This window comes from Zonotrichia albicollis, chromosome 14 (assembly GCF_047830755.1).
Source record: "Zonotrichia albicollis isolate bZonAlb1 chromosome 14, bZonAlb1.hap1, whole genome shotgun sequence".
Taxonomy (NCBI): Eukaryota; Metazoa; Chordata; class Aves; order Passeriformes; family Passerellidae; genus Zonotrichia; species Zonotrichia albicollis.
This window is the reverse complement of record NC_133832.1, coordinates 8,979,334-8,996,069: the sequence shown is the minus strand read 5'-3', so window position 1 is coordinate 8,996,069 and position 16,736 is coordinate 8,979,334. Positions and strand designations below refer to the sequence as shown.

The window sequence follows — 16,736 nt, the reverse complement described above, 5'->3', positions numbered from 1 at the left end:
AGGAAAGTGCACAAAAGTTCCTGGGAATCAGGAAGACCCGCTCACTCCATTGTACTGAATGACAGATTGTGTAAGGAGCAGGAGTGGCTCTTACATGGAAGTGGTAAAAGATTGCAGCTCTGGGAAGTCCTGGGCACCAGAGACTGAGCAGGGCAGGCAGTGGGGCATCCAGCCCTCTGAAACTTTGTTTGATTTTTGTCAGCCTCTCTGTGCGCGCCAAACCCCACCTGCAGTGCAAAACACACCTGGGCGCCAATCCCGTCCCCAGTGACGTCTGTCTGTCTGTCCGTGGGCTGAGAATGGGGTCAGGCTTGGCCAGAACTGAGAGCGGGACTCGCGCCATGGGCAGAGCGGGCACGGCGGCTTCTGCCGCGCCGGGGCAGGGCAGGGACAGCGGGGCACGGCTGGGTGCGGGAGAGCACGGGAGCCGCTCCGGGCACACAGCCGGGGCTGGGCACCTCGCTGCAGGGCACACAGCCGGGGCTAGGGACCCCCGATCCGTTCTCTGGGCACACAGCCGAGACTAGGGACCCTGGCCCCGCTCCCTGCTCCGGGGCACCGCACAGCCCTGACCCCCGGCTCCGCTCCGGGGCACACACGGCTGGGACTAGGGACCCCCGATCCCTGCTCCGGGGCACACACAACCAGGATCCCCGATCCGGAACAGGCCGCCGGCGCTAACGGGGCTGAGCAGCCCCGCCCCGCCACGCGGCACGGAGCGCGCAGGGCCCGACGGGAGCTGTAGTTCCGAGACAGGGGAGGGAACAGCCGACGGGAGTTGCAGTCCTAGCGCGGCAGCGCAGCGCGGCCCCCTGGCGGCAAGGACTACAGCTCCCAGCATGCTTTAGGAGAGCCGCCCTCCCCTGCCTGGCACCGCGGCTGCGAACGCGGAGCGGGCACGGCGCTGGAAGCGCTGCGCCGCGAGGGGCCGCGCGATGTGGCTGAAGCCCGAGGAGGTGCTGCTGAAAAATGCCCTCAAGCTGTGGGTGCAGGAGCGCTCCAACCAGTACTTCGTGCTGCAGAGGCGGCGGGGCTATGGCGAGGAGGGCGGAGGCGGGCTGGCAGGTACTGCCCCCGTGGGGCCGGGGCAGGGCTGGAGCGGGAGGACGGGGGTCTGTCAGCCCCGGGACTCCCTGCCAGAGGGGCGGGAAGGGGACCCGGGGACCCGCTCAGGTTCTGGAGTCCCGGCCCTTCCTGGGTTCCTCGTGGGGCTCTTCCCGCCGTCCTTTGCCAGGGCAGCAGGGGCCGGTGGGCACGGGCAGCGAGCAGGGCTGGGGCGGCGGGCGCTCCGCATGCCCGGGGCACCGTGGGCAGCGCAGCCCCGGCCCGGCTCCGGCGGAGCCCGCACGGCTCATGGGCAGCTCGGTGGAAGTGGACGCGTCTGAAGAAGGACTGATCTGTCTTGCTTTGTTGGCAAGATGCTCGTTTCCAAATCCCTTTTTCTCTGGGGCTGCTTGAGATGAACTCCTGCTCAGGCGTTTCGGATTGCTGGTTTTAAAAGCAAGCATATGATTTGGTGGGGCTTGTCAGCAGTGGTGGGTCAGAAGAGTGATAGACGGGTGGGACAGGAAATTGATCATCGTATAATAAAGTTTATTCCATGAGAACTTCAAGGTATGGAGCTGAGTTTCTATTTATAATTCTTGCCTGATTGTATCATCAGGCACTGCAGGGGCCCCAGCGTCTGCTGAGACCTCTGTGATGGTGGCAGCTATTCTGACCGACTCCTTCAGAGACTGGTGGCGTCTGCCATTGACCCTGTCAAGGAGAAATCTACAGGGAATCAGCATAAAGTCATTCCCCAGTGGGATGTGGTTCTCGAGTGTTTTGTATTTCTGTAGCTTTTCTAGGCTCTCTCTAATTCGTGTTATCCTAAAGCAAGCTGTGTTAAACATAAGGCATAATTGTCGTGTGGGAACATATTATTTATTTTATTGAATAAAACCACAAGGTTCAAACTTCTGGCTGGTGAATTTCAGGTATAGAAATGGCCCTTGCAGCTGGATGTGGGGCATACTTCATTGGCACCTGAACCACTGGCAGGACACATGGAAAGTGTGAAAGAAAGCATCCTAAAATCCCAGGTTGCTATGCATTTCATAGTATTATAAGCAGATAGGTGATGTCAGGCCTTGGCTTAGAACTAAAGGTAATACATTGTGAGCTTGGAAGTCTTGTGGGGATCAGATTTGATGGCCTGTTCTCTACCTTGATTTATTTGGAAGCCAAGGAAACCAAGTTGCTATGAAGGTTGATTTTCTGCATGATAAAATTCATTGAAGTATTGTCATTAAAGTGGAACAATGAGAACTGGAATAAGTTGTTCTTCTGAAAACCTCCTCATAGGCTTACAACTGGGTAGACAGCTGGCCCTGCAAGTGCCCTTTGGGTTTTGGTGAAGGTGAAGCTTCTGTAACTGCTCTCCTGCTCTTGGTGTTTGTTGACAGTGTGGGAAAAACACTTGGATGGGATAAGTTGTGGTAGTATGCTTTTTTTGGTGTGGCATTGCACATTTTATTTCTGTAACTTTTCTTGTAAATTCTTACAGATTCTTGTGTGCAAGTTACCTTTTTCCCTGGACAGAAACAAAAGGAGTGAGATGTTCTTGAATTAAAATTGTGATTAAGAAAGATTAACAAGACAATTGCATAAAACTGCAATTACATTTGTGTTAGCAGGTTTGGAAATATTCAAACCTCCTAGGTATAAGCCAGCATTAATTTGATATTGCTGCGCGTCTCTTGAGAAAATTAGCACTTCTTTAGGAAAAAAGCAAAGCACAGCTGCTGTGTTATGAAATCATCCCAAATGTACAATCCTGTTCTCCTGGAGAGCGTTTACAGCTGGTGAGACAAGGCCTGAGGTGACTGCCAGCACTGAGGAGTGAAAAGAGGGAGGCAGCAGTGCAAGAGTCACAAGGGAAGAGTCACAATGCCTCAGGACAGGAGTGGAAACAAAGATGGGCAGTGCTGCAGGGTTTGAAAAGCACTAATGGGGACAGGACAAAGGATTCCCAAAAATACAGGAGTACAGTTGGTAAGACAGGCTCTAAGGGGGGAAGTTTTGAGGAAGCAGCCAGTACCTGGAGAAAGGTACAGACAAAGGAGCAAAAGATAGATGCCAACAGAGGTGCTTGCCTGGAGAAGGCTGGGGATTCTGGTGCTGTCCTAGGAATAGAATGGAGCCTGCAGTTGGATTTGTTTGTATGACCCAGGGGCAGGGCCGGTTTGTGGTCTGTAGGTGACACAGGGAGCTGTTGTGGCCTGTGTGCACACACACCACCCTTCTGAGTTTGCTTGTGTGGATCACTTGTGAACAGGTCCAGCAACCTTGAGCTGGCTGTGCTCAGCCTTGCCTCCCTCCCTGCTGAGCTCCACACTTCATTCTCTGTTTTAGAGCTCCTGAGGGATTCAGATGCTGTAACCTGTCTGAGTGGTGCTCCCTTGGGTAATTCATTCATCATGCAGTGGGCTGTCCCAAAGTGTGCTGTCTGACAATGCAGCTGTGTGACTCCATGTCCTCTGGTTGTTCTGTCTCCTGCAGAGCCTCTCTGGGAGAGCTGATCAGGTTTTCAGAGTGGATGGATAAGAATATAGTTGTGAATATGTGTGCTGTAACTAAGGTCTGGTGAGATGAAGCATGCTGGTCACAGAGCGCTAGCTTTGGTTCTGGTTTAGGAAGCACCTTGATTAGGAGATGGGTATGCAGGGAGTAGTGATGCAAATGAGTATTTGGTGTCATAAAGTTCCAACCTTTCACTGAAATTTCAGTGCTGGTTTTTTGTGGCATGTCTCTGAGCTAATGTTGATATTTTTCTCACCAAGTCTTTTAGAGACATCTTGGGAATGACACATCTGTATTTCAAAGCTGTTCTGAATCTTTGTCCTTTATTTTGGTTTCTAGAGTATTTTACCCTATTTAGTTAAACATCTAGGATATTTCCCAGTAGTTTTACTCAGGAAGCTATGAAACTGATGTTTTCTAAAAGCAGAGCCTTTTTTCCATGTAAATGTCCATCACTTTTCATAGATGCAGTTGAAGTCTTTCTCTAAACAAAGCAGGAGGATGATTAGGTGGAATCCCCAGGAAAAACGCCAGTTTTAAGCAGAGATGGAAGTGGGGGACCCTCTGTAAGTTGTCCCTTGGTTCCCATTGAGAAATAGCAATCCAAGGGAATGCCTGGGGAGAAACACACAAGGACCTGAGGGTACAGCAACCCTGCCCAATAATGCAGAACTCCAAACACTGGCAGCTCGTGGAGGAGTTTCAGGACTAGGATGAGAAGATGAGTGAGCCTCTGCTTGTTCCCCACAGTTAAGGCAGGGTCCATAGCCTGGAATTGGTGTGTGTTGCACTGAGGGGGTGTTTATTGCCTTAGGCTCAAACCTGTAGTCCTGATCCCATGCATGGCCTGTGGCAATGATCAGGTGATGGATGCTCACCTGGGACAGTTCATTGTGTCTGAAATCTGATGACCTTCCAAGGAGACAGGAGCTGTGATGGCACTTTGAGGAGTGCTCCTTTCTAGTGCACTGGGCTCACCATTGCCTCAAGCTGAGTTAGCCTTATAAATGGTGAATGATATCCTTGTACTGTATAACAGAAAATGTTATTAGGAGATTTGTGAATGAAATAATGCAATATTTGCTGAAGCAAAGCCATCTTTGAGATCAGCTCAGTGTCATGACTCATTCAGTAAGCAAAAGCCGCTTAAACAGACATAAATGTTGTTACTTATTCAAAGTCTGTCTTCAGTCAGGAACTACAAAATAATTCTACTTTCCAACAGCAATTTACAATCTCTTAATTGCAGACAAAACTAGAGATGTAATGTATTGCTCTGGTTGTGGGTTTTTTGTTTGGTTTTTGGTGTGGTTTTGTTTTTCTTGTGGTTGGTTTTGGGGTTTTTTGTGTGGTTTGTTGTAATTATTTACTTCCATGTTTTTGAGGAGAAGCATAACCATTTGAAACTTGAATAGCCACAGTGAGGTAGTCCCACAGGCTCTATGCTGAAAATGTATCCTCAGAAAGAGCATGCTCTGTGGATGAGTGTCTAGACTTATAAATTCTGCTTTATTTTGTTTCCTTGTCTTCTTTCACAATTTATATTTTTCATAATTTGGGGAGGGGGTTAATGGAAAGAAAGTGAAACCCAAAGTACCAAAGCAGCCAACCAAAAAATTCCAAAATAACTTTTGAGGGATGCATTTGAAGCTGTCTAAATCTAGTGCTTCTACAAAATATTAATAATCAAAAAATCATTTTCTGTTAAACAGGGAAGGGTATTTAAAGATATAAAGGTTCTACAAGAGCTATGTTAGTTTTGTATTTCAGCTCTCTACTGGCATTTATTGGGAATGCTTTCCCTCCATAATCTCTAGAGGTTTCTGAAACAGACTTTACAGCAGCTCCTTGAGTAATTGTGTTATGAGTTTTTGGGTAATCTCATTTCTTATTTTTCTGTTCTTCTGTAGGAGACTAAGAGCCCAGTGTGATTGCTTTGGTAACATTACTTCAATTGAATTTTCTGTTTCTATGGCCATGTTAGGAGAGTGCAAACATAGGAAATGCAGGAAAGAAGCTTAAGATCCTGTTGATTGTATTTTTGTTTCTTTTGTAACAAGAAAAGATTTTGTGGTGCATCAGGAACCAAAAGTTTCAATTGTTTCTTAAGTATTGATTTTTCTTCTTTTAGAATTTCCTGATTTTAGATTTTAAAGGATCAGTTAAGATATCTGGGCTAATATCTTTATTACTGTACAGTGAGAGAGAATGGTTTTGAGTCATTATGAAATGCACCCTCATTTTCCCAGACAATGTTTTTGTCCTTGTTCTGGAGAGATGAAGTTTGTCTTTTTAGTGAAATTAATATATTTTCATCTGAACCCTATTTAATGGGAGCTAATTCAATACTTAGTGGCAGGGAGGTGACAGCCAATTATGGTCTTGAAGGGCTCTTTCCTGTGCCTGGAAAACAGAACAACAGTAAATTAAGAGGTAGTTCAATTACTGCTTGTGCTCACTGAAGGCTGGGGCTGCCCTGGTTGTGCTCTGGTTTCACACAGACTGCATGGCTGTCACTTCCACAGGGGTCATCTCTAGAAACTTCTTCATCCTCATTTGTGCCATGTGGCTTTTACTGGATCAAAATATCACATCTCAGAGAAGTTCCTCTGGGAATACTCTGTGCTCTTCTCAATTGTGCTTTTTATTTTCTCAGAGTTCATTAGTCCTTACTTGGGCAGCGTTCCTGCTCCCCAAGGAAGGAATCAGAGGGGAGTGTGCATTTCAGAACTCGAGTTTCACTGTGCTGTGTACTTTTCTTGGCCACCCCAGGTCTCCTTGTGGGAACACTGGATGCAGTGCTGGACTCCACGTCGAAGGTGGCCCCGTTCCGCATCCTGCACCAGACGCCCGACTCGCAGGTGTACTGGTCCATCGCCTGCGGTACGTACAGCGACAGGGGGGCTGCAAAGTGTGGGCCCATCTGTGCCTTCATCCTCTCACACTGTCATTCTCATCACCTCTAAATGGTTTACAAGCATTTGCAAGCCTGAGCTGGACAGCAGAGTGTGGTTCTGGTTTTTCAGAATAGATCTATGGACTCTTCCTGTTGCACCTTCTGATTGCCTGCTTACTGCAGGAGCCCTTCAGGTACCAAAGCCTTTGGGCACTGTGACAGTGACAGAGGGACAATCTTTTTCTTTGTAAGGTGCAAGGATAACTTGACACAGCTCAGGATGAGCTCCCAGCTCATCTCTGCTTATTCCAAACTGTGCTGTAGGCAGGAATAACAATAGATTCTTATCCTAATATTTTTGCTTGCTTTGTCTCTTCATGTTAAAACATGCAGGTTCACAGTCATGGTCAGAGATGAATTCTTCCTTGTATCTGTTGCTCTTGTAGTACAAGTTCTATCTCTTTCTCATGTCGTGTTACTAATCAACAGGGAATGGAAAAGTAAATACACATTTGTTCTTATAGCTTTAATTTAATGTAATTGCATGTCACTTTACAAGGGCAGCCTTAAAGAATTTGAACAGTTTGTGAATTGACAATAAATAACATTTCAGGGCCATTTCAGAAGAAGTCAGACCTGATGAGAGGCTATCAAGAAAGTACTTTAATATGTATGTTGGAAGTGTACTCTGGGGAATTCTACTGCCATTAGGTCAGCCTTTGGCAAAATACAAAGTGTAATCTTCATTTTAGGACTGAGTTTATATAGATTTTGTGAGGCATAGATACACTTTACAACAGAAAGCTACATAATATAATTGTCCTAATTGTGTTAGATTGTTTCTTCAGTTAAGAAATTCAAGGGTTGTCACTTTGCTCCTGCCATTACATATTAAGTGTCTGAAACAGTGCTCTTAAACCATTTAAACAATTACAACAAAGTTTCATTATTTCTAGGTCACCTCTGTGCCTCTGATTCGCATTGTGACTCAAATAGTTGGCCTACACGTGTAGTCTGAGAAAAAGAATTACTTTTGAGATGTAATTGCTATGTTAATTACTCTTCATATTATTTGTTAAGTGTAGCTGCAAATCCACCCAGTGTAATACAGTCTATTTAACTATATTTAGAGCAATTTTTATTCATTCACAGGGCCACTTTATTTCTATGGAGTTCATTGAAAGTTGGTTAATTACCCTTTACAAAATAAGCTGAGAAAAAAGCAATTGTTCAAGGTGTGTTCTTGCTTGAGGGTATCAACAATATGTGATCACACTGCCTGCTTTGATTGGTGAGCATTCTTGTGGAGGATGAAGCTGCCAATTAATTTATATTCTAGAATATAAATTTAGTCAAACCTGTGTAAGTTCTTGCACTCTCTCTGTCCCCCAGCATCTGATGGGGAGTCACTTTCTTTAAAACACTGACTGTTTTGAAATTGCTGAAACCCTGCAGTTCCACTCACAGCATCTCAGTCCTTGCTGCCTCCCTGGTTCCAGTGGTGTTTGCTTTGCATCCTCACACGTGTAAGGGATTTTGCACAGCAGGCCCTGGTCTTGAAATTCTGCTCTGGAAACTGTTGTGGGCCAGTGATCAAAGCTGAGGATATCAAAGGCACAGATTTAATTTCCTGCTGAGCCTCATGGGTTTGGTCTCACATTTCCCACATTCTGGCCTGTTAAACTGGGAGTGTTGCAGTGCTGCTGTGCTGTCTGTGTTGGGGAGGTGCTGCTGACAGGAAGGAACTGTCAGTCCAACTCAGGCTTCAGCACTGAGCCACATAATGTTGACAAAGCTGAGATGCTTTTGGATTTAATGGCCAGAAATAGAGCTGCATAAAGGACTTGATAGATAAAAACACAGCAGTGCATATGTTTCATGTACACTGAATACATTTTCAGTGTTCACAAGGGGTAACAAGAAATTTAGGACTTGTGATTTTGACTTGTGTGTCTAAATTGCTCTGTGACTCAGGAATTTGCTAAATATTCTCTTGATAAATTGTTTTGGTGAAATGATTAAGTCTGTCCTAATTTAAAGCAATACTTTCTTTTTCAATAGGATCCAGCAGAGAAGAAATAACAGAACATTGGGAGTGGCTAGAACACAATGTTATGAAGACTTTATCAGTGTTTGATTCAAATGAAGACATTACGAGCTTTGTCCAGGGAAAGATAAGAGTAAGTAACTGGCATAATTGGGAAAGGCTAAGTATTCTTTTTCCTTTAACTGTACACAAATAATATGTTCTCTATAGAATATTCAAGGACAGCATTGTAATGCTCCCTATTCTGACTGAGCAGTGTGTGACTGTTCACTTTAACATGTGCCATTGTTCCTGTGTCTCTGCCCCACAACTAAGTAAGATTGTTGGACATAAACTCCACTTAGTAAATGACACATCAAATGCCTTTAGATAGTGATCTAAAACTGTTGATAAATTATTTCACAGTAATTTTAACAGTGCCTGGGAAGCATATGGTCTCTTTTTTTTTATTTTATTTTTTGCTCCATATATGCTAAATATTTAGCCCAGGAACTCTTGGGATTAAGTGAGGAAAATATATCTGTTTCAGAGGAGGAGACACAGGAATGTGTGTCTTGCTTAAGCTGTTTTGGAGACTTGGTGGATGAGTCTGAAATAGCACATTTTATTTGTGACCTATGATTTGATCCTCAGTCTCTTCTTCCCCATCTAAAACTTGCTCTCCTATTGGGAGAACAGGAACTGTGCTGTGTGCATGCAGGTGCATATATAACAACCACCCACATGGACACATTCATAATGTGATTTTTTTGTTGTAGGGTTTGATTGCTGAAGAGGGAAAATATTCTTTTGTAAGAGAAGATGATCCTGAGAAGTTTCGTGAAGGTCTCATGAAGTTTGAGAAGTGCTTTGGGTTACCAGAGCAGGAGAAGTTGATTACCTACTACTCATGCAGTTACTGGAAGGGCAGAGTGCCCTGCCAAGGATGGCTGTACCTTAGTACCAACTTCCTGAGCTTTTATTCCTTTTTGCTTGGAGCAGAAGGTAAGTAAGCCTTGATGCTGAGCTGTGTCCCTTCGTGCTGCACTGCTCATCTTTCAGATTAGTAGGAATTCTTCCTGTGTGCTAAGGGAGCTGTTTTGGCATGTGAGCAGATGTCCACAGAGATGAGCAGGAACTGCCAACATAATTTATGGAAATGCATACATTTGTGTAACATACTACTCAATATCCATTATTATGCTTCCTTAATTCAAGCTTCAGAGAGAAGGCAGACTTCCAGAAGTTGACTGTAGCTAAAAGTTGTTCATCACCTTTAGTTCGTGCTACAATATTAACTCTAGGAGGATTACAGTTATTTCTTCACACACAGGCTTAATATTTCACATGGCTGCACTACACACTGGTGATAATTGCATATAACTCTTCTTTTCCCTGTGTAACATTAGTTTGAAATGCCCAAATAAATGCTTCTAATAGTGTGTACTATAACTGTATTTATGTAAAAAATGGAAAACATACAGAAAATAGGATCCTTTCAAGGCTGATTTTGATCTGACAAATGCCATAGCTAAAAGGCCCAGTTCCTCTACATGCCAACACATGATGGATTTAATTTAAGAAGCCTTATTGGTGAGCTGTTGAAGGGAGTTGGCTTGTATGATGGTATTTATTTGCTGTTTGCAGTTTCACATAAGAGCAAGGAAAAGGAGATGTAAACTTGTGTTGTCATACATAGTCTGTGTTTTAATGCTTTTCTATGAAATTCTTTCTAATGGAATTAATTTTTAGGAAATATGAAGAGAATGCATTTTGTGCTTATTAGTTTGTAGTCCTTTCCAAGTGTGTTATTATTTGATTATGTTGTTTAATTATACTTTATTAGAGCTGCTACTGCTGCATTTCTTTTTTAATACTGGCAGATATTGAGAACTGACTCATATGTCCTTACATTTTTATTTTCAGTAAAACTTATTATCTCCTGGGATGAAATATCAAAACTTGAGAAAACTTCCAATGTGATTCTGACAGAGAGCATTCATGTGTGCTCCCATGGGGAAGATCATTATTTTTCCATGTTTTTGCACATTAGTGAAACATTCCTGCTCATGGAGCAGCTGGCAAACTATGCAGTTAGGAGACTTTTTGACAAGGAGACATTTGAGAATGATCCAGTCCTTCATGACCCTCTGCAGATCACCAAGAGGTAATGCATTGCTTATAGTTCATCAGTTCTGGGCCCAGTATTTGTTTAGGCAAAAGAGGAAGAGAATCCTTGTCTCAAGGAGATTGTAAATATTAGCAAAGCTGATATTTTCTTAACCAAGTGAATCATTAAAATGTTGGACCAAAGCCATGTGAGGTATTGTAATTTGTTGTTACTTGTCAGGATGTAAAGTCTGTATGAAGGCAAGAGGTGATCAAATCTTCAGTTCTGGTCTTTTAACTAAAAGGTTTATATTAGTTTGAATTTTGAAAAGGTGTTCTTGCAGCATTTAGGATTAGAAAATTCAGATTAGAGCTGCAATGTCTACAGAGATACCTGATGAGGAAGGATAAGGTGGGGAAGAAATAATTTAATAGATATGTGTAAATGATAGCTGCATGGGTTGTATGATAAATGATAACTGATGGGTGCGTGGCTTTCCTGAGGTACAGCATTATTTTGGGTGGTGGGAAAGAGATGAATACCAGTAATTTAATGGTTAAGGTCCTTCCTTTTCCTTTGATTCCTCAGTTTGGTAGCAGTGCTGGAGAGGGATGCTGCTCTACAACCAAAATACTGTTTCTGGCTGCAGTTACCTGGCAGATGTTAGCCCCTGGCAGATGTTTACAACATGTGCTGCATTTCTAGCTAATTAACCCTCCATCAAGCCAAAATTTGTTCTAGTTTTAAAGGGATTATTCTCGTGTGTGGGGAAATAGAACACATAATGCCATTAGTATCTTTTCTGCACTACCTGTAGCCCTGCAGTGCTCTACTGTGTAAGAACATTATTGAATCTGGCCTTGTTTAGTGACATATTTAAATATTTTGTTAAGTAAGTGTACAGGTAGGTGTGTGTTGCCTCTTCAAGAAAAACATTGAACCCTTCAAACTGGTGCCCTAGATTATGGGAGAGGAGAGCATGATATTTTACTGCCTTTTCCCAAGATCCTTTTGTATTTGTTAAGACATTTAAAACTTACTTAATTTCTCTTTTCTCTTTCCTACCCATGTGTTATGTTTTTAATCCAGAGGCTTGGAGAGCTATGCCCACAGTAAGCATTTTAGTGCATTCTTCAGGCTACCTAAAGAAGAGTCCTTGAAGGAAGTTCATGAGTGCTTCTTATGGGTTCCTTTCAGTCATTATAACACCCATGGGAAAATGTGCATTTCAGAAAACTACATCTGCTTTGCTAGCCAGGATGGCAGCCTGTGCAGTGTGATCATTCCATTGAGAGAGGTAATGCAAACTACAAATCAGAGTCACTTCTACCAGCAGTTTTGCACTTGTGTAGATTAATGTCACTTTAGCAGATTTTCATTAGAATCTCCTTATTTTATGTGATGTCATGTATTTCCCCCTACCCTGGATACTCCGTATAGGAATTCTGTTTGTAGGTTTCTGGAACTGCTTTCATGTTTCAGACTTGCTTCTCTGCCTTCTTTCCCTTTTCTATTTACGCTTATTTTGGTAACTCAGTGCAGAATCCTTTTACAGAATACTTTTTTTTTTTATTAAATGAAAAAGCTTTTTCTTAGTGCTTGTAGGTGAGTTAATGAGACATTCTCAAGGTAAGAAGTAAAGAATTGTAGTGGGTAGAGGACTTTGAAGATCAGTAATGCTGCTATGTTTCTTAGCTCAGTAGTGCAGCTTTTTGCAGCAGTTGAGCAGTGCTGTCTGTTCAAAAGTCTGGGAAAATCCAGGTGTTGAGCAAGCAGCCATTACAGCTGGTAATCTCAACAGACTATAAGGACAGAATGAAGACCATATAGCAAAGGGCACAGCTTTGAAATTTCAATTTCTGCAGTATACTGCAGAACCAACCCTCTTCATTTCTGTCTTGACTTCGTGTGATCTGGGATATTGCCAGATTTCAGTTGTCCAGTGTTAAAAGCTTTTCATCCACACCAGACACAAATAAGCCAGGTTCTATAGTTGCTCTGTAATAGGGGGTGAGCTGTACTAATCTCAGCAGTACACTTGGTGTTCCCCACCTATATAAAACAATTTATTTGATTACCTATAAATAGTGCTGCAAATAATAGAGACTTCCATAACATAAGAGGCTGTGTTAAAGGAGCTACCTCTACATTTATTCTTGTGGGCTGTCAGACCCTCACTCTTAGTTCTGCAGGACTGCAGTTACCTCATTCAAATGGTCTTTCCTTCTTTACCTACAACAATGTGCTCAGTGGTTTTCCATTCTTCAACAACATGAATACATCTGCAATGCCAGCCAGTCTAGATTCTCATGATTGTCACACTTGAACTTGCATGATTAAACTGTTTTAACTGCTCTAGTCTGTAACTGTTCCATCATGGCAATTAAAGTCAGCTCTAGCTGTCAGGTGTTAAGACAGCTGTTTTGACAGGATACTCTCAGTGGAAATTCAGTCTTGTAAAACTTGTTTTATTTGATTACTTACAAAAGTCATGTTTTCTCTGCTTTTGGATGGTAAGAAAAAAAGCAACTGCTTCAGTGGGTAGAAGGTGACAAGGTTTTTCAAAGAAGCTGAGTACTCACAGCTGGGAAAACCTTTTTGAAGATTTCTGGTACTCTGTCAAAAATCTGTTGCATAATACTTAGTGCCTTTTGCTAAAATAGCTACAGGCAGTTGAGCTTTCAACTTGTGCCTTGTGTTACCTTGTCTGCTTGTGTGCTTCATCCACTGTTCCATTTACACATGTATTCCTACCAGGTTTTCTCTTTTATACATAAGCAGGTAAAATTCCTTGCTTAATTTATGTGTCCTTGGTTCCATAGGTCACAGGGGTGGATAAAGGAGATCCAGCCAACAGAGGAGTCAGCATTAGTACCAAAGGGAAAACAGCTTTTCGTTTCACAGAGGTGAGAGATTTTGAACTGCTTGTGGCAAAGCTCAGGATGAAATGCAATGCAACTGCAAGTCCACAACACATCATAAGTACTGAGGTAACTGCTCTGGCAATTCTAATTTCTTGAAATTTGCTCATAGGAATAAGTCATGAACCTCTGGTTTTAAGGTTTAGAAAAATAAATTACTCTGCCCATGTGAAAGAGAATGAGTTGGGCAATGGTGCTACTGTGAATGCATTCCTGTTTGGGTTCTTTTACCTTGTTTTTCATCAGGTTTTGAAAAACAACTCCGGCTGTAATGCTGGTTTTTAAGTGCTCTCAGGTTTTCTGTATAGTCCACTGTATGAATGGGTTTTTTTTTGGTGGTGATGAATGGTCAGGCCCCCTTATCCTCCTATTCTCAGTTTTCATTGTGAATATTTGTCCTTTCATAATTTAGGTTTTTTTTGCTTGAGAGATGCCTTTTTTTCCCAAGTGCAGCCTCCTGAAAGCCCAGCTGTGCAGAGCAGGGACTGTTGTTTATCATTTATTTTAGAAGTCTGTATCTGGCACCTGTAACTTAATATAATGAGCAATAATGGTCTGATATCAGTGCTGCTTCTTGGAGGATTGTTTGTTATTTACAAGTACCACTGTTAAATTTTTTTTAAGGTTCCAGCTGGTTCTGCCACTGACAGTCCAAAGGATTTTGGTGCAGGACAGTCAAAGATGGGCCAGAGAGATAACAGCAAAACTGTCAGTACAGAAGCCCTTATGACTGTCTACCATCCTCAGGATGCTGAGAACCTGGACTCTAAAATGGTAAGGGATAAAATGGCTAACAGGTTTTGGAATTGAATTGGAAAGGAGTGAAGTATATCAAAATGAGTTCCAGCCAGGCTGCTGATTTCCTTGAGGGCTTTGCCAGTATTCTTTCATCTCCATTTTCTGTATTTGGAGTCCACAGGGTGCTTCTTCATAGCTCCATTCAATTTTCTGCTCATCTTGTTTAATAATGATATGCCTTATCTTCATGGACTTAGTTTTTCCTGCTCTTCTACCCCTCAGGGAAGAGTTGCTGTTTGTTTTATGATAGTGAACATGTTGCATTTCTGTCTGAATTTTCAAGATACAAAGTCACTACAAACTGTGGGAGCAAGGAGAATGTTCTAAGAAATTGATTTAACTTCTTTCTTGATTCTTTTTTCTGCACCACTGTCTAACAGGCTCTGGAGAATATTTATGTAGTTGTTTTTGCAGCAGATCATCCAATTTTTGCTTCTCCGTAGTGTGTGAAAGAAGACAGGTTTTATTTCAAACTAAATCTTTCAGCAGAACAGAGTAAATTAGGATATTAAATTTTTTATATTAGAAATACCAGAAAACAAATACCCTTTGGGCAGGACAAAAGGGAGTTCAGACTTTTAAATGCTGCTTTTTATAGTATGGTGAACAAAAGTGAACAAAATCTACTTTTCCTTTCAGTACCTTTGATTGCTTTAACAATGTTAAATCTAAGTTCTGCATGCACAGAAATTGTAGTGATGACATTCACTCTGTGTCAGCCCTGGAGCCTCACATGAGCTGGAGCACCTGACCAACAATTGCTTTGCTTCAGAGAAATGTCTGTGTGGCACTTGTTGGCTTCTGTCAGATGGGATACTGAATTAGATCTACCTTCTGTCTCATCTTGTATAAACATGCTTTAAAGAATAGTAGGTCATGTATGAGATGGCATTTCATGCTAAATTTGTGCTCTGCATGGGCTGGATTTTGCTCTGATTTGCTTCAGTGCTCATTTCACACATCAATATGGATGCCAACACTGCAGTTTCCAGTTTGTATGAATATAACTGGGAGCAAAATTGACTTCTGTTCTCTGACACTTGAGGAGAATCTACCAGTATATTTAATGCTTGTTATCTTCTGCTTTTGGTAGTTGAAAGAAAAAATGAAGGAGCAGTCGTGGAACATCCTGTTTGCAGAACGGGGCCATGGGGTCAGTATGTTTCAGACAAAGAAGACTCGAGACCTGGTTGTGAGAGGCATCCCAGAGGCATTAAGAGGAGAACTCTGGCTACTCTTCTCAGGTATTGCATTACAAGTGTAATTGGTTCATTTTGGGAGTCATCATTGGCAATTTTCATTGCTGAGTGTTTCCATTAATTCCAGTAGAATTACTCCGACACATTACTTCAGTAATATCTGCAGATTCATGAGGTACCTCAGTAGTCACCAAAATTTGTGTACAAATTGCAAACAATCAAATTGCTGCTTTACTGTTGTCCTCTAATACTGTGCAATGCAATGTATTGGCAGGTGCTGTAAATGATATGGCATCCAACCCTGGTTATTACACTGAGCTGGTGGAGAAGTCCTTAGGAACGTGCACTTTGGCTACGGATGAAATCGAACGAGATTTACGTCGCTCCTTACCTGAGCATCCTGCTTTTCAAAGTGACACAGGAATTTCTGCCCTCAGGAGAGTTCTTACAGCTTATGCATTCAGGAATCCACAAATCGGATATTGTCAGGTATAGAAGATTTGAGAGTCTTAGTGTTGGTTGTTGAAATATTTTCTCATGATGGCAGTATGGTAGCATCTCATGAAATCTGTCAAAGAAATGTGGAATGGTTTCTTGCTTAGTGGCTCACTTACTTTGCTTATTTAATACCATTGTGTAAAATGAGTTTTTACATTGTACTTGGATTAGCTTATAAATGCTGTCATGTCTACTTCATATATGCATTTGCATTCTAACAAGACATACAGCACTTCAAAATATTTTTATGTGCTTTAGATACTCTTTTCTGTGTTTAATAACATAGAAGTAAAACTCCTGTCCTGGATATGGCTGAAGGTTATCCCAGCACTTTAAAAATATGCTGTAAAGTGCTTAGAGAAATAAAAACTCTAAGAAATAATACCAGTTGCATTTTCTCTGTCTTTTCTCTTAAGTGTTTCCTTTCTTGTTTAAATGGTGCAGGCAATGAACATTCTGACATCAGTGCTTCTGCTGTATGCTAAAGAGGAGGAAGCATTCTGGCTTTTGGTTGCTGTGTGTGAAAGGATGCTCCCTGATTATTTCAATCGCCGAATCATTGGTAACATCCATCTGCTTTTATCCATCTTGAACTGATTGTCTGCCTATATTGAATATCAATGGTTATTCATTAAGAACAAATGTAAGCTAAAGACTGAGCAGCGGAGAGAAACCATTGCATTTGTTTCACTATTGTGGAGTAGAAAATGGAGAACATCCCATG

General features: G+C 42.3%; 1 protein-coding gene across 2 annotated transcripts in view; it reads left to right on the top strand.

Annotated features, from left to right (window-relative positions):
• The first annotated feature begins 847 nt into the window (after window positions 1-847).
• Window positions 848-16,736, top strand: part of TBC1D8B (TBC1 domain family member 8B) — a 28,394-nt gene continuing 12,505 nt past the window's right edge. The window contains exons 1-11 of one of the 2 annotated variants that reach the window (XR_001332519.3): window positions 848-1,065; window positions 6,337-6,447; window positions 8,522-8,640; window positions 9,266-9,491; window positions 10,413-10,653; window positions 11,686-11,893; window positions 13,419-13,586; window positions 14,142-14,291; window positions 15,409-15,559; window positions 15,789-16,003; window positions 16,457-16,574. Coding sequence is in view for 1 of the 2 variants with exons in the window: in XM_005484483.4 (XP_005484540.2) it covers window positions 936-1,065; window positions 6,337-6,447; window positions 8,522-8,640; window positions 9,266-9,491; window positions 10,413-10,653; window positions 11,686-11,893; window positions 13,419-13,586; window positions 14,142-14,291; window positions 15,409-15,559; window positions 15,789-16,003; window positions 16,457-16,574 (1,837 nt within the window). In the remaining variant the exon portion in view is untranslated. The remainder of the gene's footprint in view (window positions 1,066-6,336; window positions 6,448-8,521; window positions 8,641-9,265; window positions 9,492-10,412; window positions 10,654-11,685; window positions 11,894-13,418; window positions 13,587-14,141; window positions 14,292-15,408; window positions 15,560-15,788; window positions 16,004-16,456; window positions 16,575-16,736) is intronic. The other variant, XM_005484483.4, reaches the window with a different exon arrangement.